The sequence below is a fragment of the Corvus hawaiiensis genome, chromosome 7, assembly GCF_020740725.1.
Source record: "Corvus hawaiiensis isolate bCorHaw1 chromosome 7, bCorHaw1.pri.cur, whole genome shotgun sequence".
NCBI classification, from domain to species: Eukaryota; Metazoa; Chordata; class Aves; order Passeriformes; family Corvidae; genus Corvus; species Corvus hawaiiensis.
This window is the reverse complement of record NC_063219.1, coordinates 20,705,257-20,730,619: the sequence shown is the minus strand read 5'-3', so window position 1 is coordinate 20,730,619 and position 25,363 is coordinate 20,705,257. Positions and strand designations below refer to the sequence as shown.

Genomic DNA, 25,363 nt, shown 5'->3' with positions numbered 1-25,363 from the left:
AGGACGGTGGAGAGTGTTAGAAGGTTGGGGCACAGAAAGTGGGGAGCTCAGGTCAGAGTACTTGCTACAGTAGCTGAAATAGAGAGCATAGGCTGGAATGGACAAGAAGACAATGGAGTGCTTGTTCATGCAGTATTTTGAAGGGTTTATGTAACCAGACTATGTAGTTATGGTTCTAGAAATTTGGGTAGAAAAGTGCAGTCGTCTGATCCAGTTGGTTTCTGGATTACCTTTATTTTTCTACTATTTTTATTTGTTTGAAAATAAATTTTTCATTAAATTCTCTGTGATATATCCAAGGCCTACACTGTACTGGAAAGTTACACATAAGAATATGGCAGATAGATTTAGTATATTCATATGTTACATACTTTACAAAGTAAATTTATTTTTGTCTCGCTAGTGTTTAATAGTTTAATTTTCAACATTGCTTGTAATGGTTCATTCAATGAGAGAAATAGCCAAGGTTTAGCATGTAAAATTGCTAATCAGAAAAGTCAGAATGAATAGCTGCTTTAGATAAAAGACAGCTACATTTTGGGCACCTAATCATTATTGTGGTACTCAATAGTGCTAGAGTTATGTACAGGGGGAGCACAGGCATCAATGAAACAAGTAACTTTTCATATAGTAAAGGGTAAGGTCATTCCTTTTCCCCATTAAAAGGATGTGGTGTTTTTAAGGGTCTATTGGAGGCACACTAAATTTTCAGTTAAGTTTGTGGGCTTAAGCAGTGGTGAAAGTGAATGTTTCTCATTCTTTGTTGTTCTGAGTGATTATTATTTTCTTCTCAAATTTATAATGATATTGGTGGACCCATGAAGTTTATTAAAGGACAGTGTGATAACTGAAATTACTAAATTCATAGAGTGTTCATAAAGCCAGGCTGCAATTTTTACTGTTTTGATTGTTTTGTTTTCTTTTTCCCCCCAATTCTGGTTTTGTATCCATGAAGACTGAGCAGACTGTGCACATTAAGCAATTAGTTTTTTAGCTTATTTCAATATATAATGGCATCACTCAGGCAATGGATTGTTGCCATAGAAACTGAAATACAGAACTAGAAGCAAGCTTGAGCTGCTTGCAGTACTTTTTCAATTGCAGTGTCATATTCCCATGGGCCATCATGGAAAATTACTGAGCTGTACTGAATCTGTCAGAGTTTGTTTATATCTTCTTATTAAATGCATCTATTTACAGTCACTCTGCTTTTAGTCAAGGTGTTTATTGAGAAATTTCCAGGGAGAAATAAATAAAACCAAGTCTAATGAATGCCCTGGTCTGATCCTCAGAATAATGAATCTTAGTGATGTTGTAAATAGAAGTTATTTTGAGAAATGGTGACTGTACAATGTAGCAGATATATGGGCAGAGATATTTGGGTCTTTCAGATGTCTTTAAGAAAACAAGTTAGAAGCTTTGACTTATAAACAGGTCACCTCAGGATGACAGGTTACATTATACGAGCTGCTTTGGGCTTGTGCATGCCAGTTCCTGTGCCAGGACACTGATAATCAGATGGTGCTTGAGACTAAATGACTCACCCATCAGGGTATCAGACACCAAGTGATGTTTTTAAAGCTCATGTTAGTTATCTAAATCATCTCTGAGCAGTGTGAAAAATGCATTGTAAATGCTGATGCACAGAATTTGTAGCTATGATAGAGCTTCTGTAGCTGCACAGAGGGAACTCTGTGGGGAGGTGCTGTGTAAACCCCTCAGCTGAGGGCATGTTCTGTGTGGTGTGCAGCTGTGGTGTAGGGCTTTTGTTTGGTTTTCCCACTTTCACTGTCCCATTTCCTCTATTTGTAAACTCATGTCAAAGTAAGGAAAATTAATGTTTATTTTCTTTATCTTTTTACATCCGTCAATATTCCTCTACCCACTGCAGTATATATTTATATAGGGAGTTGTATAGCTGGTCATACAGCCTTGTACAGGTCACTGATACAGTTTAAATAGAAGGATAGACAAGAGTAAGTCTCTAATGTCTTCCATTTGTAAATCCAGAGCTGTGACAAACAATGAGGAAAAAGTTAGTGAAGTCAGCTTGGCTTCAGGGAGATATGGGCTTTTAATCTGGATGTAATCTCAAGGTACTTTAAATCCCAGTATAAAGCTGTTGGTGGCCAGAATCTTGGGTGGAAGTGGGGGAGAAGGAACCACTGTGAGCAGCCTTAGCTGGAAAATAAATTACTCATAATTGTTTCCCTTGCCATCAATCTTGATATTGAAAGGGAGTGAGGTAGGCTTTTATTATTATTGTTATTATTAACTTTCAAATGTTGGTTTCTCACAGGAGTACTCATTTTTGTACAAATGACATTGCGCTCTCTTTTTCTGCCCATGTGTAAAAGAGAAAAAAGTTTCAAGACTAAGCTCTTGGGTTCCTTTTCTTGCAATGTTTTGGCCTAATCTGTTAAAAGATCTTTTGGTGAACACCTTTGAAGGGTGTTTTAGGACAGAATTTTATTCAGTTTTTTCAGACTCAAAAGAAAGTAACACTAATTTCTTAAAAAACTCCACTTCTAAAGCAAGAGATTCCTTTTTTAGTTTTGGAAATTATTCCTTTATGTTAACCTTAATTTGGAGTGATACTGTTTAAGGTGGTAAATCTAATCAGCTTAACATTATAAAGTATTTTTTTTGCTCCATTATGTATGCTTATTTTTTCTTCTTCCCCCTTCTTTCACTTAGACGACAGAAGGCTAGAGAAAGGCAACAGAAATTGTTGGCTGAATTTGCCTCAAGGCAGAAAAGCTTCATGGAAACTGCCATGGATGTTGGTAAGTTTTTGTGTTGTCGACTGCTTGCTTTTATGTATTTTCCCACATGTTAGTATAAAGATTTTTACTCAGTTTAAAAAACAAAGACACACACAAAAAACCCTCAACCATCAACTACCCAAACAAAAAGATTCTCCCCTCAGATTCCACTTTTGTATCCATTTGTTAACTTTATACTTCTTAAGAAGCTGAACTTTGTTTTATAGGACAGATACTACTGAATACATAATTGCTAAATAATAGATTAAATTTGTAGGACATAAATTTATTCCTAGTTTTTCTTAATATACAGTAGGTGAAATGATTAAATATGTGATATGTTTTAAAGTATTTACGTTTAATATAAAATGTCCCCAAATTAATCTGGTTTTTTAAGACTGTGTTTTCTTTAATCTGTAATAATACAATTTAAGATTATTTCTCCATAGAGTCTCAAATTTTAATAAGGTTAAAAGTTTTTCCTTTTAAATGTAGTTATGGATCTAAGGAAAACATAGTTTTTGGATCACCTCACTTACTGTAAGTGGTAACGTATTCTACTTCAAATACTGGCTTTACAGCACAATCAGTTCTTGTTTTTTCTTGAGGATGAGTTCTTTCAGATTCTGCTGTGTAGAAGTGCATAATCCTGATTAGTTTGTGTTTAACCGAAGAATGGAAAATACTTTCGTCTTTTGAGCCACTTCATTGAAAATTAGCCCTTCTGAAAAATAAGAAAAAGCAGGGATCTTCCCCCCTTCTTCCATCAAGTACCATGTGCTATGAAGTTTTGGTTTGGGTTTAAGCATTGGTTAGAAATATTTTGACAACTGTATTTGCTGAAAAAGTTTGTCTTTTGAAATTGTTAATTCCCTCCAGTTCATAGGTTGCTGAGATTTATTCATTTATACCTACTAAGGTTTTGGATACAGGAATCTTGGATGGGGCTCTGAGCAACCTGATCTAGCAGAAGATGTCCCTGCCCACAGCAGGAGGGTTGGAACTTGATGATCTTCAAGATCCCATCCAACCCAGGCTTTCTAAGATTCTATGAAATTAATCACTGTATATATGATGTTACATTTGGAGGGTGTGCAATACACATAATTTTTATCTCTGAACTTCGTATTGTAAGTCAGCATCATTAAATGGGTAGCTATTTCTTTGTAATCTGTTTGTTGAAGTAAGGAAGAAGGGAGGAAGAACCTTGCAGTTCCTTATTAAAAATCAAGTTTTTATACAGTCATGGCTAATTGAAAGTAACTGGGAAACTTTGATTCTTCAGTCACCTATATTTTGAATTCTTCGTATTGCAACTTTGATGGGGTTTATTTATGAAATCAGATGTATGTATATATATATAGATATGGATATAGATATACCTGTCAATAGCTATATAGCTAATTTGTATATATACATAAATGTGCATAAGTACTTCCATGCATAAGCTTTATAAGCTATATTTAAGATAACTGCTTTGATTTGTGGATGAATCATAGTAGCTAAATCAGTAAATTACACAGCATTTATTTTTGTGAAGGACTGGGAACACTTAGCTTTTAGTTAATTAATACTAAATTCTCAGCTAGGCAGACCTGGGCCTTTGTGTTTATGATTGTGCATTAAAAAGTTCTTGGGCATGCAAGATTTAAATCGCTTGCTTCTTAGTATTTAAAGACTTAATAACTTCAGGTGCCTCAAAGTAAAGTGTAGTGTTTGTTGTCAATTATACCAGGTTGTGCACAGCACTAGATAGAACCAACTTGATGAACTACATTTTCATGAAGTTATTCTACATAAAGACATTTGGCAACAACTTAATAGAATTCCAGGCATTGTGTTACTCTGCCTTTTCACTAACTGTTTTCAGTGTCTTGTATGTTGACATTCTATTTTCTGACTTTGTTATGAAAATACACTGAATATAGTCCAGTATTAACTAGCTTTTATGTTCTGACTGGCATTAAAATAGCTTGCTGAGAGTAAGTTCATATACCATTATAGTGCATGGGGTTTGTTTTAAAATTTAGATTGATTTTTGCCAGGAATATTTTCTTCAGTTTGTTGAATCTAAGTGGTTTGTTTAGCTGTGAATTCGGTCTCTCTATGTTACAGAAAATTACTGAAAATGTTGCAGAAACTATTGTTACTCTAATTTTAAAGCACAAGACCCAGTTAGAATTCTGAGACTAGTCTTTCTGGAGTGATTCAATTTAAAACTACTCTTATGTAATTAATAGGTTTACCCTGAATTGTATCATAGCAGTGCTGAAATAGCTGTTTGAAAATAAAAAAATCCTTTCTTACTAAAATCAGTAAGAATTCATTCCCCTCTCACACAAAGTCTGTTACCTGTTACTTTTATTATAGATTGAAGGTCAGCAGTAGGTTTATTTCTTAATTTTGTTCACTTATTGTAACAGTATAATACTGTCAAAAATGCAGGGATGGTGAGGCCTCAGCTCCCTTGTTTTGTCACTGTTTTAGTTGGTGTCATTTGGGCAAGTTTATATTATTATCATCATCATTATCTATTAAAACTTTAACTATGAAAAGTAGATGTGATTCAATGGTAAAATGTGAGAACTGCTGTAATTGGTTTTGGGTATAGCATTTAAAAACTTCATAATGCCTTTCTATTGACAGTTGTAGAAGATTGGAAATAGTCTAAAAATAAATGTGTGTAGGAAGAGATAGGAATGCTGGAGACTAGCCAAAGTTTAAAGGTTATTTTATTAAAACCCATATACTTCATATATTTCTAAAGTGTTTAATAAAGTGCATAGAGGCACTGTTAATGCCCTGAGATACTCCTCTTTGATTGTTGGGATGCTGTAATGAAACGTGGCTTAAAAGGAAGTTGCCTAATTACATGTTAATTATTCACTATTAAATGGGTCTTATTTTACCAGCAGAATTTATTTATTTGGATTGAAATACACAAATTCATTTGAGATTCTGAAAATAAAGGTTGGCATTTTCTTTCACATGGTTACTGTAGAAAAAATTCCAATTATGTAGCACTTCCCATTTGTGCCCCCTGTTACTTTCTATTTATATTCTGTGACATCTGCAGAACTGCATTGCCATTCAAGCTTGCCTGGAAGTAATTAGGTGAAATTTAGAAACAGTTATGTTAATGAACTAGGATAGAACAGCATCCACTGTGCTGTCTTTAGCTATTTGACTGCAGGATAAACAAAAAAAGGAGAAAAATAAACCAAGAAAAGTGCTCTAAGAACAGCAAATAGAGCTCTTGAAATGTCTGAGGAGACTGTCCAGAGAGTCCAAAATGTGGACTCAAGTTTCGGCTCCAGAGGCCTTTCCAGCTCCTGGTTACAGCTCCTGGTTACAGCTCTTCTGAGCTCTTTGAGGGCACTGCCTCAGGGTGAGACCATGCTTTATCTTGTGATGTGGGACTCTGTGCAATAGATTTTTGAACCTTCATAACCTTCAGGAGGGACTTGATAAGAACAAAACTAAACCACCCAGTTCTAGGTTAATAGTAGCCTTTAACAAATTACGGTGATACTTGTAAAGATCTGTCTTATCTGAATTTTATAAAAACAAAATATGATCCATTCCAGGCAAGCTGCCAAACTACTTATCCTATTGAAAATTTGTGAATTGGTTACGTTGTTAATTATAAATATTAAGATATCTTTCATTTCTTCAATAGTTTTCTTGTCTCTGAAGTGGCCGGTGGGATTTTTAGACTTTTTTAATGCATCCTGATAAGTATGCAGATGATGTTTTATGTCTTTCTTACCATGTGTGTCTTAGCAGGATGTCTTTTTGTCCTTCATGCAACATTCCTTAGTTAGACTTGAAAAGAAGCACAGAGTTTTAATGCAAGGCGATATGTATTTCCTAACACTCAATCTTCTGAACCCAGATAGAAAAATAAATTAGGTACTGATCTCTTGAGAATATGTATGCTGGGTCAGGGCACAGAATATTAGCATACTAATGGTTGCTTTGATACCAAGGGGCCGCTTTGACACAATGTGTACAGCAGGACAAATGTTGACTACAGTCAGTGGAGATTGTGAACTATATTTACTGTGTTTACAAAGCCCTTTTGGTTTTGGGGTTTTGCTGGGTAGGAAAAATAATGGAATGCATGCTTAGCTCTGTAGAGTAGAAGTGAAATTAAATATAGGTAGCAACCCGTTCTGCAGTACATCAGTGTGTTGGATTTTAGCAGATTGATCAGTAATTTCTTAGGAAGTAGGAAGTGCTAGGTTTTTGTAACTTTGTGTCTCTGCTTCTATTGGTACAAAACTAAACAAAGAGCTAAATAATTAATTTTTAAAAAACTCTTGGGTTTGCCTCTTCCTTGGATTTCTGTCACAGTTTTAAGTTTTTTCATCCTCCTTCTGTGTTTTAAGGTTCATGTTTATTCAGATTTGTGAAATCATTCACAAGGACAAAGAAAAGTTCCAGAACCCACTGTAAGGGGATGAGGTGTACTACAACATTAGACGAATCCTATGAGAGAAACTTGGTGAACTGATACCAGTACCATGTCTTACCTTGTAGTTTTCATTGGCTCCTTCTTCACACACATTGACATCATTAGGACAAGTCTCTGTGAAATCAATTGGGTTAAACCTTTGGAGCTAGTTTAAGTGAGTAATTGAGGTTTATCAGAGTCCATTCAAAAAGAATCGAGGAGTTTTGTTTGGTTACAGTTTTTCTGGTATGCTTACTTATTTGAGATTTTAATTTCTTGCCAATATCCCTTTGTTTTCTTTTACTAGCTCTGGCACAAATTATTTTATTAGGAAGTCTTCCTTACTGCTAGTAGCTTACTTTCCTTGAAATTTTATTGTTCACCAGAGTAGCCTAGCTGTATCTGCATCTAAGTAGTTGTGAAGGAAGCATGCACTTGATCATGGAGTTATAAAATTAAATTAGCCTGATTTTTATGTGCCTGTCCCCCACAGGCAATAAAAGTATAAATTGCATATATTGAACTGGTTTTAAACACATTTAAAATCCTAAGTTCTGGTTTGTTTTTTTTTTTTTCCTTCAGGTTAAAAATAGGCAATTTATGATGAATGAATGGTATTTTGTAAATTAAATATTGACAGATTTTGATGACTTCCATTGAATTGTTCCAAATCAGATTGATACACTGTATTCTCTTTCTACACTTCTGAAAAATACTTAATGGATGCAGATTTTCTGTTGCATTGACAGTATTTTAGAAAGAGAGAAAAAGGAAAGCTAGCTAAAACTCTAGTCCTTGTCATTTCTTGCATTTGATATATAGGTGTACATGAGTGTGCATTACACAGTTATGAGGTGATGTCAAATATAAAAAGTAGAATTTAGTGTTTACTTCCTCCCTTCTGTGCTACAGTTTGCTTCTAGGTTTGCTGGATGTTTTGGACATTGGCAGTCGATGCATCGTGCTTTTTCTTTCATTGTACATCTGGCTGCCACTAGATGGTGATAGACATGTGTACAATATTAACAACTGCACGTCAGTGAAGATCAGGGTTCATTTTCATATGACCCTCAATAACTGGCTGGGAAATCAGTAGTTACTAAAACAGTGTAATTTTGATTCAGCCCTGTGAGCAAGAGCATTGCATGGAGCTTTTTACAGCAAAGAAATATTCTGTGTGGCACCCAACGCACCTCTCCTTATGGCAGCAGCCTCCTGTGCCAAACCTGTAGTAGACTTTCAGAAGACAGCAGTTCTCCTAAAAGCAATTCTGCATGAGGACTGTTGCTGTACTCAAGGTTTTTGGATTCTCTATCCAGTACCTCAGGCTACCTAATCAGAGAGATAAAGGATATGGTCGAAGGTAGGGGGGAAGTGTTTTCCTTCAGAAAAATCATGTTCTAGGAAAGACAGAAAGAACCCACATATTCTAGATCAACAGGCTGACTGTATATGTTCCTGAGCAGTCAGGAGTGGCTTATTTAGTCCTAAGGTGCTTTTCTTTCAAGCCAATAAAGAATTCTTATCTTTGATTGTAAGGTAACATAAAATGGCTTGCCCTGAAATCAGCACCACCAACTGTCATGTTATCGAAGCTATATCAAGTGCAATGGCTTTGATAATTCAGAGCTGGACCTTAGCCTTGAACATTTCTGTGCACCTAGGAAGGACTAATGTGGCCCTTAAAGAAAACAGATCTCTGACACATCTTGTGTACAGTAAATGTTAAGCTAAACATCTGCTGCATCACAGCTGGTTGCTTTCTTAATGCACCCCAAATTCTTAAAGATTGTCCAAGTTTCATATTGAAAAAAAATACTGTTTTAGTTGCACATTTCATTCACCATGTCTAAGCATCTTAAAATTATTTCTAAGTTGTCGAGGTTAACTTTTTTCTTCTAGTGGTTGTTTCTGTCAGCTATGAGCAAATCTGGTTTTGCTAGAGATTCCTACACGTTGCCCTTTGTCTCTCTATGTTCAAAGTTTTCAGTATAATATCTAATGAAATAGAAGTTAGATCTCTGTTTTATAGAAGTTTTAAGGAGATCAAGTTTAATACAAAACTTGAATGAATTGTTTAATTCCACAGGGAGTAATTTTGCCTATAGAAAAACATGTTCTTCGTTGTAGGTGTCTTTCTTGGAAGCAGAAATGTTCGTTTCAAGCAACTGACAATGTTTTAGTTGTAGATAAACTAGAGAAATTATTCTGCAGTTTTTTCATCCCTACCTCAATGCAGATGCAAGTGGATTTCTTTACTTCTGTTTAATGTAAATTTTCTTGCTTGTTTTTAGAATCGCCGGAGGCTGATATTGCCATGGAGGTAGCTACATCAGAACAGCATATTTCTGAGGCAATATATGATTGTGTTATTTGTGGACAAAGTGGCCCTTCTACTGAAGACAGACCTACAGGGCTAGTTGTACTATTACAAGCGTCCTCAGGTATAAATATGTGGCTTGTAGGAAAAGCAGTGTTTCTGCAGCTTTTAGCATTTGTGCACAAATCCTGTTGTGTCTTGTGAAGTCTGGAGCCACAGGGTTTCCTATTTTTTTTGTGGATGGTCCTCTATGAGACACATTAGGGACTTTTTAAATGTTTGGGGAAAGAGCAAACAGTTTAATTCCCTCCTACTTCGTATAGCTTTTGCAAATGCAGCAGTGCATTACAGACCTGCAGGAATAATCCGTACTGAAAGGAAAAGAAAATTAAACAGCTCTCAGTGTGTCTGCATGTAGACCTGAGTGTTTGTGGATATAGGTGTGTGTTTATATATATGTATTTCATGTACAAGTGCAAAAGCACAACTTCCAGTATTTGGATTGTTCAGTAAGTTTTGACTTTTTAACATTAACAAAGCACATTATGGTTACAAACCAAAATTGCCTGATTGTTTTCTTAATTGTTTAGCCAGTTGTTACCCATTGCATTGTGTACTGCTGCTTTTCTTCGCACAGTGTTGGGGCAATGCCGCAATAGCACTGAGCCAAAGAGACTCCCAACTACTGAAGAGGAGCAGATCTATCCCTGGGATACCTGTGCTGCACTGCACGACGTGAGGCTGACAACTCTACAGCGATACTTCAAAGATGTAAGGATTTCATGGGAGCAAGACTACCACTTAAGGAAAAATTGTGTGTAAAAAGATACATGAAATTACAACTTAGAGTTTTCTTCTAATTTCATTTCTACATTTAGTGAATGCTTTTTCATGTTGCAGTCATTCTGAAGGGTTTACATTTGATAGGGTCCTTATTTTTAAATAGTGTCTGGCTTTCCCCAGTTATATTTTTGGCAGTAGGCATCTAGTATATCTACAGGCTCTACATAGTCATTAAATACCTGCACAGATATTCTCTAGAAGAAGGTATTTCACAATCCAGTGTGACCACACAATTGAAATGTAGGTTTGCTGTCTAAGCAAACATCAGTTCTCTTGTAGCCATTCAGAGAACCCAGTCAAGGAACTGCTCTTAATCAGGTAAAAGTATTTTGGCAGCACAGAGTAAGTGGAAAGAGTTGTTTTAATCTGTAACAGTTTCCTGAGCCACTACAGAGAAGGGGAATATGAGTGGATGGGAAGGAGAAACCAGTACAACGCACCCTCTTCTACTGAATCCTCTACTCTGTGCAACATCTGAGGTTCAATTTTACATTAATTGGTAGTAAATGTCTGCTTTGCAGTTCTGTTAGCTGTTCCAAACAGAGTTTTACATTACTTCACAAAGCCAAATTACAGCTTTTCACGTTTAATTTTGAGAGCCAATTCTTGTTGCTTAAGAGGACATGTTAAATTGTAGACCTTTGTGGAAGTACTGCCTTTGACTTCCCTTGCTAGTGCCTAAAAGAGCTATGTAAGATAATACACAACTGTGAATGGGGAGAATAATGCAGAACCTGTGATCCTAAATTAGCTTCTGTAGACTAGTCCTAGGTGAGATGCCAGCTTTTCAGCGTCTCTAAGCAATGAGCCTTTAGAAGCTTAAATATTGGCTTTAAATTGGAAAAACTGGCAATTTTTATTCTAGCACAGTTGCTAGCTTTTTCATAATGACATCTGCAGATAACTAAAATTTGCCAACTGCAGCCAAGCTTGCTTATGTAGATTAATGTAGAGTAAAATTCATAATTGTTTTGATACAGTCTTAAAAATTGGTCAATCTTTTCAGAAAGCAACTTATTCAAAGGCAAATATCATGCATTTCCTTGCTAGAAAGTGAAACTCTTAAAGACCTAAGCAAAAAATTATTTTTTAACAAAGGATTTTTTAGCTAAGAAAGAATCTGAGGACAAGCTTTTCTTCTTTTGACATTGATGATACTGGTTTAGGTTCAGATAGTTAATTAATATTTTTTCCTGCTGAAGTGATAAAAACCATTGAAGTAATGCTGAAGTGGAGCTTTACTCTTGCATGTTTGCATACTACAAGTGGAAGGAGTTCCAAGTAAAATGTTACCAAGAACTTGATCTTACTGAAGCGTGTGTTTCCCTTTCTGTGCAGTAACACTATCAGCAGATTAGTCTAACATACACTGTAATGCAATGAGCAAATGCATCCTGCTGTCAAAAATTCCAGTCCTGGTTCAAACATTAGTCGAATTAGCGATATTTGCTTGCATGTTTTCAGGTCACTACTGTGCTAAAAAAAAGTCTCTGCATGAAAGAACTAATCCTTAAATTGCTTTTGACATAAAAATGGAAACATTGCTAGTATCTTGAGTGTCTTGTTCAGCTGAGCTAAGCAATAAGAAGTCCCTTTGTTTATCAACTGTATCCTCTCCAACAAGTGTCCTTCCTCTAATGGATTTCAGGAGGCAAGTGAATAATTTCACTTAGATGTAAACATTTTAAGTTATGAAATATGATCTAGCTTATTCTGCTAGAAGAAAAAAAAAACAACAAGAAGTGCCATTCAGAAGCTGCATGCTGCATAGAGGTTGGGCAAACCAGATCACTTCTCTCCGTAGAGATTCCTTTATGCACTTTTCTTGCCTGGAATTTGATGCTTTCTGTCAGGGAGTAGAGTTCTCGCCCATTAAAGGAAAAATCACTGGAAGTTATTATTTTTAATATGGAGAGGTATGACTAAGGATTAGGAGATAAAATTTCATACACTGCATTGACAGGACTATTTTCAGAATCACACAGTACTCTGTAACCAATAGTTTGATATAGGTGTGCTCCGTCCCAAGCCTATGGCTTGCTTTGGAATCTCCTTTATTTCTGAGCTCAAGAGTAAAAGAGTAAAGCCTTTCTGGCTAAGACTTTGGGGTTGTTTTGTTGTTTGGGGTTGTTTTTTCTTCTTTTTGCAACTGCTACTCAATAGCCTCATTAGATACCTGCAGTAAATAATGATTTTCTGAATGAGCCATGGGTCCTGCAGGGCTTAGCCAGATATATCATACAACCTTTTTAATGCTGCAGTCTACTAAATCATGCAGGAACCAGCAGGAGAAAGTCTTTCTTATGTTATGGTCTGAGAGGCTCACAGCACATTATGAAGGGCAGGTTGAGCCACGGTAAACAGGAACATGTCCCATAGATAAAATTTGTGATTTTGCTTTGATTTCCTGCTCATATGCAGGGAAAAAAAAAAAAAAAAAAAAGAGATGCTAGGACGCCCTTAGAAAATGCAAGTATTAGAGTTATTCATGGTACCCTGACTTTATATCATACCTTAAGACCATTTTAGGGTGAGTCTGCACTAAAAATTGTTTTCCAATTCTGGTAGCCATAAATCTTTCTCTGTTCTTTAAATGTACATTTCAGTCTGTGTATGAAATCTTTGAGAAATGGAGATTTAATACTTAGACTGACTATAGTTAGATATTCTGCAAGAGAATTTTCTAGAATTCCTGGTAAGTGTGACAGAGGTGATTTTCTTCAGTTCATTAATTCCTGAATAAAAGATACCAGTGGGGTAACTTTCTTGGACTTGTAGGCTGTAAGTGCAGTCTTCTAATAAGGCCAATGTTTTCAAAACAAACATAGTATAAAACTGAGCTCACTAAACAAGTATTTGTTCTCTTTTCCAATTATGGTGAGTTATATATGATGCTGGTCAAAAACTCATTAAAACCCATAAGTGTTTACACTAAATTTTAATAACAGAGTGGGGTTTAATTATATAACTGTGGTATTGTTATTTTGGTTATCTACAAAACAGAATGAAATGTGTTGGAACAGTATATTGCCCTAGTAAATGGGATAACTTCTGCTCTTGGAACAGCTGTTGGAGTTAGACCCACCTTCATGCTGTAATACAAGAGGTTCCTTAAAGAAGTCGTTATCTTAAGTGACAAGAACTGCAGAAGTTTAATTTAACTATTTGGCTCTTTGTTGGAAAGAATGGCATAATGGCAGCCATGTCAGTTAGCATAAATAAACACTTTATAAAATGGATTTTTTTATTTATTTCCTCAGGATATCTTTTAAATAGATAGCATGCAAATAAAAATCTGTGTATCTTGTAAATCTTGAAGTTTTGGCAAATAATTTTATAGCTTTATATATAATTGTTGGTTTTTTTCTTACTGTCTGTGCTTTGTTTTAGAGTTCCTGCCTACAAGCAGTGTCAATAGGCTGGGAAGGAGGTGTTTATGTACAAACTTGTGGTCACACTTTACACATAGATTGTCACAAATCTTACATGGAATCCTTACGAGTAAGTAAAACTGAAGATCATATTTGTTTATTTGGATCTGAACTGCTCTTACTGAAATCAATTAGATTTATGCTGTTCAAATCAGATCAATCACATGTTATGTATGAATGTACACAATGGTTTTATTATGTTTCAAGTACTTGATAACTTAATCTCTCATTATTAACAAAAGTACTTTGTTTTCAGTTATTCTGATATATCAGAAAAAATACTTTACAAAATTAACCAGCACAAAAAAATAAAGACTAAGTGATGACTTCTTGTTTTACATGAACTAGCATTTTTGTTCAAGATTACTTTGCAGGATATATCTTCAGGTTTTTGGTTTGGTGGGTTTTTTGGTGGTTTTTTTTTTTGTGTGTGTGTTTGGGGGGGGCTTTTGTTTTTTGTTTGGTGGGGGGGGGTTGTAATTTTTGTTGATTTCTTCCCATTTTGAGAAAACCTGTGAGCAATTCCTTGTATTTTTAGTATCAGCATTGCTCATACTGTGAAACTTAACCTCTAAACAAACTAGGTGTGCAACCTTTCATGGATCCCATGATTAATTGTTCTTGCATATTAATTTAAATTTGCTTGCAGCAGTAATTGTGTCATCAAGATAAATATAAAATAATATAAAAAAATATAAAGTAATATAGCAGCAAAATCTGAACTTTCATGGTAGAGTCTCACTTTACAGAATTTTGGAAAAGTAGTGCTTTGCATCATTTAAATTCTGAAGTAATTTTTCTGGTGGATTCTCTATTAAACTTGAAATAAACTTTATTCCACGTAATTGTATTCTTGAAGATTTCTAGATTATTTAAGTGAACTTCTGATCCTAGCACATTTTACTGGTACCTAGATGAGCACATGATAGTGTTGACTATTTACTACCATTTTTAGAACCAAAATAGTTTATATAGACCTATGTTCATCTGGATAAAACATTTATTTTTACATAATCCAGTCAGATACCAACATGGGAAACCATGGAGGCCATTCATAAAGCTGAAGCAAGGTTGCTTGCCAGTTAAGAGGAATACTGAGGACACGTCCTCATTTCCCAAACATGTACTTCTGTGTCCATTTTTTGATCTTTCATGTGATACAAGAAATAATCAGGGTTCTTCTCATGCTGCCCACCAATGGCTACGTGATTAGGTTTTTTCAGCTGTACTTGGAGTCTCAAACTTTATGGGAATTGTCAGAAAGAGACAACACGCATGAAATGTTGGAAATAGTGCATTGAAGTCTTTCTACTTTATTATGGGGATATTGTTGACAATGGAGAATACTTAAAAATCAGGAAAATTAATTGAGTTGGAGGATTATAAGACAGTCTCTAGTAGCTAAGACCTTTGTCAGTAAAAGGGGAAACTATTCTAATTATTCTTTCTTTACAGTTTTAGGTTTTAGACTCAGTTTTTTTAGCTATACAACTGAAATATCAAACTAAGAAAACTATAATAGTTTGCAAATTTCAGCTACATCTTCTTTATTTTCTTTTAGAATGACCAAGTCCTCCAGGGTTTTTCAGTGGACAAAGGAGAATTTACCTGTCCCCTGTGTAGGCAGTTTGCCAACAGTGTTCTTCCTTGTTATCCTGGAAACAACATGGAAAGAAGCGTTTGGCAAAGTCATAGTAACAAGTGTATGCAAGATCTTGTGCAAGAGGTGGAAGATCTTCAAGAACAGCTGGGAACTTTCCCAGTAAGCATCAGTGTAAGGCAGAAAGATCCTTGTTAATTTGCCTCTACCTTTCAGTTTTTACATTATATTGCATTTGTGATCTCTTAGAAACCTGGCAACCTGGGAAAGGTTGTTTTCTTCTGTTATGGAAGACAACATACTATAGTTTTCTTATCAAGAAATTTTAAATATTGAGAGATTTACTGCATTGCCTGCTAAGAATAAACAGTTGAAAGCTGTGACAAAATGTGAATTATACAATTTTTTATTGAGTACATTTTCAGTTTCTCCATAGTAATTTACATAGACCAAAGTCATGTAATATAAAATATATTTATAATTTCCATGCAATGAAAAAAACAACAATATTCTTGTAACTGGAAGCAAATTAAACAATGTCTGTTAAGAACTTCATATGATACGGACCATTTGTTTCACAAAACAAGCAGTTTGCAGATGTTACGATGTTTCCTGAGGTCCTCTGAATGGCAGAATAAATTCTATTAAATTTTATTACCTTCCAGTCTTGATGGAGATGCTTTGTGTCTTTGTGTACTTGTGCAGTGCAAATGTACTTTAAAATAGTGCAAGCAGTGAGATTCTTAAACTTAGGAGATGGACAAAACAGTAATGTTTTCACATTCAGAACAAATCAGAATAACTTTCCAAAATATTCTGACACTTCTGTGAGACAGAATACTGACTTTTAATGCATATTTTTTCATAACCTGCAAATGTGTTTTACAAATATGAAAGTGATATGCTTTACAATCAGCTACTGCATCTCTTCAGGTAAAATTAACTAATATTTTTTCGTGTCTTTGTTCATAGTCTGAAACCAACCTCAGTAAAGAAATGGAATCTGTAATGAAAGATATAAAAAGTACCACACAGAAGAAGTATACAGATTATAGTAAGACTCCTGGATCACCTGACAATGATTTCCTGTTCATGTATTCTGTAGCCAGGTGGGTATGGGGGTTTTTTTATATTTTTTCTTTTATATTTCTCACTAATGGTATTAGTCACTAGATAGCTTTCTTCTTTACAAAAAAAAGCATTAAAAAAATATTTCATCCTCTCCAAAAAGGACTATTTGAGTACTCAGTACATCAAAGTTACATTTTCTGATTTTCATGTACAGGCATTATGCGAGATGAAAAGATGTGCATCTCAGTTAATTTTTGTTATGTGCAGCAGTGGCACAGAACCTGGAGAACACTGTGTTGTATGCTTGTTTAGTTTTCTTCTTAATTCAAGGTTTTGCTTTGCATATAGCAAAATTTTATGTTGCATTTCTTTTTTTACTTTGCTTTCCCAAATTGTCAAATCTTCTCTATCTCTCTTCAGCAGAATGAGACCTTTTTCTATATTGCTGCCATATTGCTAGTCTTTAAATCACAAAGTGTTTTTAATCTCTGTGCCAGACATTAGTTCTATTTACTTAAATGAGAATCACAGAAGGAGCTTTTTTTTTACATCAGCAACCAGGAATTTCTCTTTATGTAGTCTTTAGACTTCTGAAAAATTGTCAAAACCAGCAGCATTTTCTTTGTGGTATTTGACCGTAGTTTTAGACCTGTTAGTGTCATATACAGTCTCCAAGAAAATCAGTCCCTCCTTCCATCTATACCATTAATGTTAAGGTACTCTGAATAGTTAATGTATTCAGAGTTACTGTAATACAAGGTTTTCCCATAAGAAGTTGAAATACTCATTAAGCAAATAATTTTCTAAACTCTGACTTACTGAGGCCTGCAGGGAAGGTGCTGACTGCAGAGAAACTGCAAGCAAAGAAGTGATGCCATTGAGTAGCATTTTTTTATTGCAGTTTCATAAACTCTGATTGTTGAGTGTCTTTAGTATATAAGCAGTGGAAATATTCAAGGCTTGGCTCGGCAGGACTCTGGGTAATCAAATCTAAGGTTCTGCTTTTCACAGAAGGTTAGACCATCTAATCTCCAGAATTCTTTTCCAACTTAGATTATTGTGTAATTCTATTAAAAGAAATACTGTCTGTATTCTTTCAGAGTATTTTAACTGATAAAGAAGAGCAATGAAATTTTATACATAGGAAGCTAAAGGATTATTCTATATTTTTAAGTGGTATATGCTATACGAGGATAAGTAATGTTAAGCTTTTTAGCAATTACATGTTTGATCAATACAATGTAATACCCTTCCAAAAATACAAAGGACTCAAAATTAATATTTCACATATAAAAGTATGATTACTTGTAACCATAACTTGACATGCGATTTAAGATACAAAAATGGTGTTAAAATAGATTTCTGGGTGCAATGTTATATAATTTTAAAAAGGCTAGCTAAACATATTTCAAATGTATCTATATATTACTTTTATATTTACACTCAGAGCCCAAGATTTGTTTTCATTCAAAGAGTTAAAAAATTCCTCAAACCAGAACAGCATTTCATTGCTGCTTGCACTGCTGGAGAGAGAAAGTGTGGTTGAGCACTAAGATTAGGATATGTCACTTGTACTCCTTGCAGCCTCTTCCTCTTATAATGGTTAGACTGGTGTCAGCAATTTCCTATTTTTCCATGACTGAAGAATTTCAGATGTTGGATCCAGCCTTCTGCATTGTCACTGTAACTCATAAGATCACTTAGGAGGGAGCCTGGCAGATCAGCCTCAAGGTGGTTAACGTCTCTTGCCTTTTAGTGCAGCAATTCAGATTTACACGCTTCTACTACTTGATGATTGCATCAGAACTATAGGTTAAAAAAAATAAACTTTTAAATAGACATTTTAATATAACTTTACAGTTTGTATTTATGGAAATATGTAAATCAGCTGGTAATCTTCCAAGCGGAAAGAGTTTCCTTTGTATGATTTTATTATATATTTAATTTTAAGTAATCAAACAATGGACTATCCATAATTAAAATGACATACTGAAGTAATTTACATTCTGTAAGTTACTCCTGTCATTTGACCTGTTTCTTCCTTATTTCCATCCAGTTGTTTTTGAGGTAGTGATACCCTTGTGTTCCTTACCAACCAGTAACCTTTGAGCGCTTCTAGTTCCAGGTGTTCTGAAGCATTTAATTGTTTTTGGTCAGACCATCTACAGCTGTTACACAGTTTTTCCTGGTATTTAACCCCTGTTTAGATGAGCATTTGGATGCAATGATATTTTTATTAACTCCATATATTTGCATGTAAATGAAACACTCTTAAATCTTCCTAAAAGTCGTGTTCCATTTTCAGTCAGAAAATGACATTTAGGACATCCTGTCCTAAAACATGCTAATTTACAGCTGAATGCTGGCTTTGAAGTGGATTACTTAACTGCATGCTGGAATGAGAATGTTACTGGTGAAACAATACGTAGCCAGTTGCTTCAGGTTATTCTTTCTTCTTCAGGAAAAAAGGAACTTGCTTTTCTTCATTTTTGCTTACCCAGGCATATGTCACTGGTAGCAGAGAGAAGAAATTACAAAAGACTCTTTACCACCTAGTGGGAGGGCTAGCCGCTGTCTGTTCTCCTAGCGAAAGAGGCGTTCTGGGTCTTGGCATCCTGATCTGCATGCACAGCTGGAAGAGCAGCTCCTTGGCTACCTCCTGCTTTTCCAACACTCGTATCTTGTTAAATTTGTACCCTTTTGATATGCATTCCTCCTGGTCTTTGCTGACATTTATGAGATTAGTGTAGTGTGTCATTCCCAAATCATCTGTGCCTAGCTTCAGTTTTAACAGTGCCACATTCATAGCACTGAAGACTGTCATTTGTGGTGATACCTTGGAGGACTGTTCCTGTATTGCATAGCAGTAGGTTTCATGCTTTTGTTGGCTGTGCAAACAAACCTTTTGGTTTTTCTGTCAGCTGTGTCTGGAGGACATATAAGAGCCATGTGTTCTTTCCTTCTGAGTCTGTCTCTATCTGGGGTTTTTCCATTTATGTGTTGTGTTTGCAAATTGAAGTGAGAAAAATTATAGTGCTTATTAGTATGCTTCTTCTGTCTCAATAGGAAGAGCAAGTCCATCCAAATATATTCCCTTTCTGGAAAGGACATTGCATTTTTACTTCCCCCTACTCTGTCCTGGTATGAATTCTGAGAAATAGGAGATCACCCTTCTCACCCCCAATGTGTTCCTTTAATAAAAACTCACAAGAAGGGATGAAGTAGGTCTGTTTCTAATCAGGAGTCTGGACAGCTGAGCAAAATCCATTTTCTCAGGGTTTTTTCTGTGAGTGAGGAAGATAAAGGCAGTGTTCTACAAATTTTTTTGCTCCAATGAATGACGCTAAGATTTCTAGATAGGAAAAAAAAGACACTTGTATAGATTTTCTTTCTCATTCCCTTTCCTTCATGTTGAGGAGTCTGAGATAGCAAAGGATTCTTTCAGAGACCACTCTGTGTTCCACACTTCTATCAGATGCCCCCAATTTTTCTTCACTACTTTTCTTCAGTAAAGGGCAAAGGGTACTCAGATCCTCAAGGCAGAAGGGACCTCAAATTAGGGAGGAGATACACTGGTCTCCTTCAGATTGAGGTCTGTACCTGATGTGGGATATTTTATGAAGGATAAGTGTTCATTTTCACAGAAGATGCTTTCTCTACTGTGCATTTTTATGCCAAGGTACAGGTATGTTTTGAAAGACACATATTGAAGAAAAGGGTTAATATTTACATTTCCAAGAAAGCTGAGCTATAAGGTGCTGCCTTTGGGGAGCTGAGGACAATGAAGAGGTGTGGGAGGTGAGAGTTGGTATCATATATGTGAACAAAGAATATGTTCACAGAAATAACTTTTCTTACATTCCTTATGGCAAAAATACTGTATGACACCTCACATGTACCAGCAAGAAGTAGTCAGAATTGTCTCTGAGGTTTGTTTTGTGAAATGGCACATATGGCTTGGTGAAAGGCAAATTCAAAACTGTAGATCTAGAAAACTATTCTTAAATATTCAGGTAGTATTTTTGATTTAAATCTTAATTATCTGGGTTTTAATGGAAGACTGTCATTAATTTTGTTCTACAAATTAGTTATCAGAAGGTTTGTAGAAGTAAAATATACTGGTTTCCTTCATATTCCCATGATGAACTAGCACACGCTGATCTACAGTTGTTATTTTGTCCACTAATATGAAATCCCTGTCCCTGGTTCCTTGCTGGTAGATTTTCAGAAGTTCAGTGAGCACTGCAAATCGCCTGAAGAGTGGAAAATTCCCCTGTCACACAGATGCCCTTATCAGCAGCAACCAGATGGAGCTCTGAGCAGGCACATTATCAGTGTTAAATTGCCTTTTCTGAGTAGAGAGGATTAAAGCATTCCTTCAGAAATGGATGGCATAAGCTGCAAACTTAGGGATAGGAATATTCAGAAATGTTTCTATTTTAAAAACATAGGAAAGTATCTGGACAAACACTGAATATCAAAGTGTATTATTCTTTCAAGTTGATGAAGCTGAAATTCTTAAAAATAATTTGTTTTGAATAAAAGTAATCCTGTAGTTTCTTCTTAAATGTATGGGGGGGAGGGGGAGGTGTGTTCTTAGCTTGGACACATTATGTGCCTAAAATTCTAGAACAGATTTTAGTATGGATTCAGTCACATTATATCGAACCTAAAATTGTGTCTTTTTTCATTAAAGGACAAAATATGTTTGGAATTAGATTTGCAGTTTGAATTGAATTAGGAAAACAACACTTCAGAATAATAGAATTATAGTCTTTATTTTAATTAAAAATGTATGTTGACTTACTAAAACAGGCTCTCAGAAAATATAACATAAATTGTTTGCTCCAAATCTTGAGAGTGAAAGATAATGCAGTACTTAAACATCCAATTCCAAAATTAAACAAAATTATCGAATTTGGCCTAAACAATTGATGCCTAAGTATCAGATTACAATAATACTAAGAAAGATAGCATCAGTGTGACATGCAGAGGTTTAGTGACACAACTCCTGTTTCATACTAATGAGCTGCAGTGAATAGCACTTCATTCAGAATTAACCTCCAAGGCTTTTATTAACTAACTTATCTATAAAGGGCAGTGCTTTAATTATAATTTAGACTGCATTCATATTTAGTTGGTGCCATATCCATTGCACTCTCTGGTTGTTTAAAGTGAAACAAAAGCCCTGAAAATAAAGAGAACACTTTTTAGATGTATATGATTGACTGAAAGTTAGCCAATCTGTGTATTGCCTTTTCAGATTTGCGCAGAAATTCCCTTATTATTGAGCTGTGTGTGCATACAGAAGAAAGCATCAGAATTAACATTTTTTAAATTCTTCTTTCACAGCTCAATACAGTACTATGTTAATTTAGTACTTAAAATCATATATGGCAATATCTTGATAAAGTTTGTTTGGTTCTGAGGTGTATTTTGGCAGTATTTCACACTAAGGATTAGTTCACAGTATTCTTTTATTTAGTGTATGCTGGGAGTTTGTCATGACTCATTTGTGCCTGTAGAAGCTTGAATAATGTTCCATTCAATACTGTTATGTTTTTCTTACAGAACAAACTTGGAACTTGAGCTGGTCCATCGAGGAGGAAATTTGTGTTCAGGAGGTGCAAGCACAGCTGGGAAAAGATCATGTTTAAGTAAGTTCCATGTTATTAAATGCAGTATAAATTATTAGAATATTGAATAAAGACGTCTGGTTCTTTCTGGTATTTTCTGAATTACATCAACTTTTTCCTTTTAAAACCTTTTTATTTCTGCCCAGAGTCTTTGTTTTTTTTGTTTCTGTTAGAGAAATCTGAAAACTAATTTGCACAAATTCTTCATTATAGCTGTTCATGTCTTATGAATACAATTCTTTAGAAATCAATTGTCATACTATCCATGTAATATTTTTAATAAGTTTGCATTTTTATGAGTAACGCTAGAAGTGTTTATGGGTGAAGCAGGAAAGCTTTGTTTCACCCTGGTTGTTGCTAGCAATAAGAAAGCAGTTTGTTTTCTGAATGCTAATATAGCTCATGACTTGGTCTCAGAAATACGCAGCTATAATGTCCAGTGTCTTTAATTTGCCTAGTTCTTCCACAGAGTTTTGCAAATTTTCTTCCATAGAAATTTCCAAATTTTTGTTGTTCTGAAACCTTTAATAATTGTCCAATAAAGCAACTTTTTGCTGCCAAGAGAGGTTTTTTTCCTTAAAAGAAAATATTTTAATCTTTTGCTGGAATATAAACAGTTACTAATGGACATTTTCTTTTGTCAGGAAAAGTTGGAAATCCTGCCAGAATACTGCTACTACTAATAATGCTTATTTAAGTCAAGCTTTTATGTAGCAATAGCAGCAGATTCTGTAGGAAAAAAGAAAGCTTAGGCCCACCTCTGCCTTCTGGTACACAATTTTTGGGGGATGCTTTCCTCATCATTTGAGGTGACAAGTCCCCAAAGAAATCTCACCAAGTGCTATGCTGTCCATATTCCCTCTAGGACAAAAGCCTTTTGTTACTGCTAGGAAATGTAGTTCAACTAATTTCATTCATGTGTTGTTATTTTGAAAAGTGGTTTTAAACCATACTGCACATTGTCTTTCCCCACCACCATTACCCCCCTTTCTCAGCAGACCAAAGCACCTGAAAAGTGCATGTGTTAAAAGAACATCTCTAGATCACTGTGTGCAAATTTGAAGCATTTAGTAAACCAAGGTTCTGCAGATAATTTATACTTAGATTACAATGTATTTTTAATTGTGTGCTCACCTAGTAAGGTGGACACTTTCTCCCTGAATTTTAGTTTCTTACTAATGTGTTACTCATTTCACAGGCATGTATTTGGAAGGACATGATGAGCAGGTTAGGGTGGAGATTTCAGCTTAAAATAAAAAAATTTTTGAAAGTGAAAAAATTTACAGTGATGTTACAGAAAATGATAGTGTATCCTTGTTTTCACATGGCTTTACTGGTCATAAAATTTCTTGACATTTTAGAGTTTAGAAGAATGTATGCAGGGAAGTGGCTGGTAATCTGCAAGGTCATATTTTTTTCTCACTGATAGTTTTGCAAAATCAGGAGATCTCAGTTTTTATGTGATTTACTTTTTTAAGATAAAAGTGGAATGAAACACATTCATTAAAACACTGAAATGTTTGATGTCACATCAAATTTTTGTTACATGTACGTATTCAAAACGTAGCTAAATAGGTAAATGGATCTAAAAGATAATGGGCTTTCATCACCAATTGGTGATGGTGCTTCATCACCAATTAATGTCATTAAGTGCTGGAAGATTATGATTTTGCAGAGAGTGCTTGAACCACTGGATTGGTGGGCAGCTTCCTTTGTGTATGTCTGTGTAGCTTCACTGTTGCTGTTTGAACTACATCAGTTGATACAAAAGGAGAAACCACCTCAAAGTGGTTTTTTTTTCCTTTGGGGTTATTTGAAGAAAAATGAAAGAAAAAAATGCCAACAAGCTTAAGGCCTGGTAGCTGACACTAGGTGGTTTGTATAATACATTATTTAATTTTTTTCTTAATTCTTACCACACCATCCCTTCAACATCCTCTTGCATAAAGAAGGACTCTTACATACTTAGGACCTGACTTTGCAAGAAAGCATACCTTTTGCTGACAGTCTGTGAAAAGATTTGTCAGGAATTTTAATACATATTTCTCAAGCCTTGAAATGCATAGAAAATACTTTAATCACTGGAGATTGTAATTCTTTTTGGAGAATTACAAAATTGGAAATGATACATGGAGGATGTATTTCCACTGGAGAATTGTCTTATGCTGGATGGATACTTCAACTAGGCATGACAATTTTAAGTCCTGTTTAAATTCATATATCATCCTTACCTATTTTTCCAGCCTTTTTAGTACCTTGCCATTGACTCTGTATGTGTCAGGAAGTGAACCAGTTTTCCTGTTCATCAAAATAGATTACTGGAGCAAACTAAACTTACTAAACTTACCAAAAGTTAGAGATCCTTTTCGCACATAAGAAGTACAGAAGTTGTCTTGTCAAAGAGAAGCTTTAAGATTACATCAACTGTTGCTTTTAAAAATATGTGCTAGTTGACAAAATCTAAAATGTTCCTAAAATACATCTTTCTTGGTTGCAAATCCACTGTGAAACTGTGCATTAATTGTCTATATGCAAAGTAAGGAAAACTTTGTTTTCATAGAATCTCAGAGAGGCTTGGGTTGGAAGGGACCTTAAAGATTATCCCCTTTGTATTCAGAATTGTGTATGTATTTAGGGAGAAGAAATTTTTTTCCCCCATGATATGATTCGACTTGCACACAGGGGTTTAATCTGAAATTGCTAGAATAGTGACTTAAAAGCGTATTGATGATTTTTTTAAACCTGATAACATATCTTGATTTTTTTTCCTGTTTCTACTTACAATACATTGCACTTTGTTTACAATAATATTTTTCTGTTCCTTTCTTAAACTGTTGTGTAATTTCAAGTGTGTTGTACTAGTGCTTTTTCCTTTAGCAGTTGCTAAAAGGATTATAGTCATTTCTGATAAAAGGGTATGGACAGCATCTTACTGCCATGCACGTGTTTTTTTCCACACTTTTGGGTAGATTATTTACATCTAAGTCAGTCATATTGGTATTTTTAATATTTATCTTGCACTCCAGAACCATTCAAGGCCTTCCAGGTAAAGGCACTATGTATATGAATGTGTTGTTGCGTTACACAGCACAGAGAGGTGAATGTCATCTATTCATTGTTAAAATGTTTGCATGTTGTCTATGTTCTGTATTGGTACTTTGTGAAATTGTTAGCAAGCTAGTCATATTTAATCCTGCATTAAAATGGACTTGTTTTTTAATGCAAGGTAATGTGGTTTTCC

The 25,363-nt window shown here is 35.0% G+C and overlaps 1 protein-coding gene across 4 annotated transcripts in view; it reads left to right on the top strand.

Annotated features, from left to right (window-relative positions):
- Positions 1 to 25,363, top strand: part of UBR3 (ubiquitin protein ligase E3 component n-recognin 3) — a 109,334-nt gene that overhangs the window by 51,826 nt on the left and 32,145 nt on the right. For 2 of the 4 annotated variants that reach the window (XM_048308933.1, XM_048308931.1), the window contains 7 exons: positions 2,698 to 2,786; positions 9,516 to 9,665; positions 10,179 to 10,312; positions 13,775 to 13,885; positions 15,377 to 15,577; positions 16,388 to 16,524; positions 22,058 to 22,143. In XM_048308933.1, coding sequence (XP_048164890.1) covers positions 2,698 to 2,786; positions 9,516 to 9,665; positions 10,179 to 10,312; positions 13,775 to 13,885; positions 15,377 to 15,577; positions 16,388 to 16,524; positions 22,058 to 22,143 — 908 coding nt within the window. Of the gene's footprint in view, positions 1 to 2,697; positions 2,787 to 9,515; positions 9,666 to 10,178; positions 10,313 to 13,774; positions 13,886 to 15,376; positions 15,590 to 16,387; positions 16,525 to 22,057; positions 22,144 to 25,363 lie in introns of all 4 variants that reach the window. The other 2 variants (XM_048308932.1, XM_048308930.1) reach the window with 1 other exon arrangement.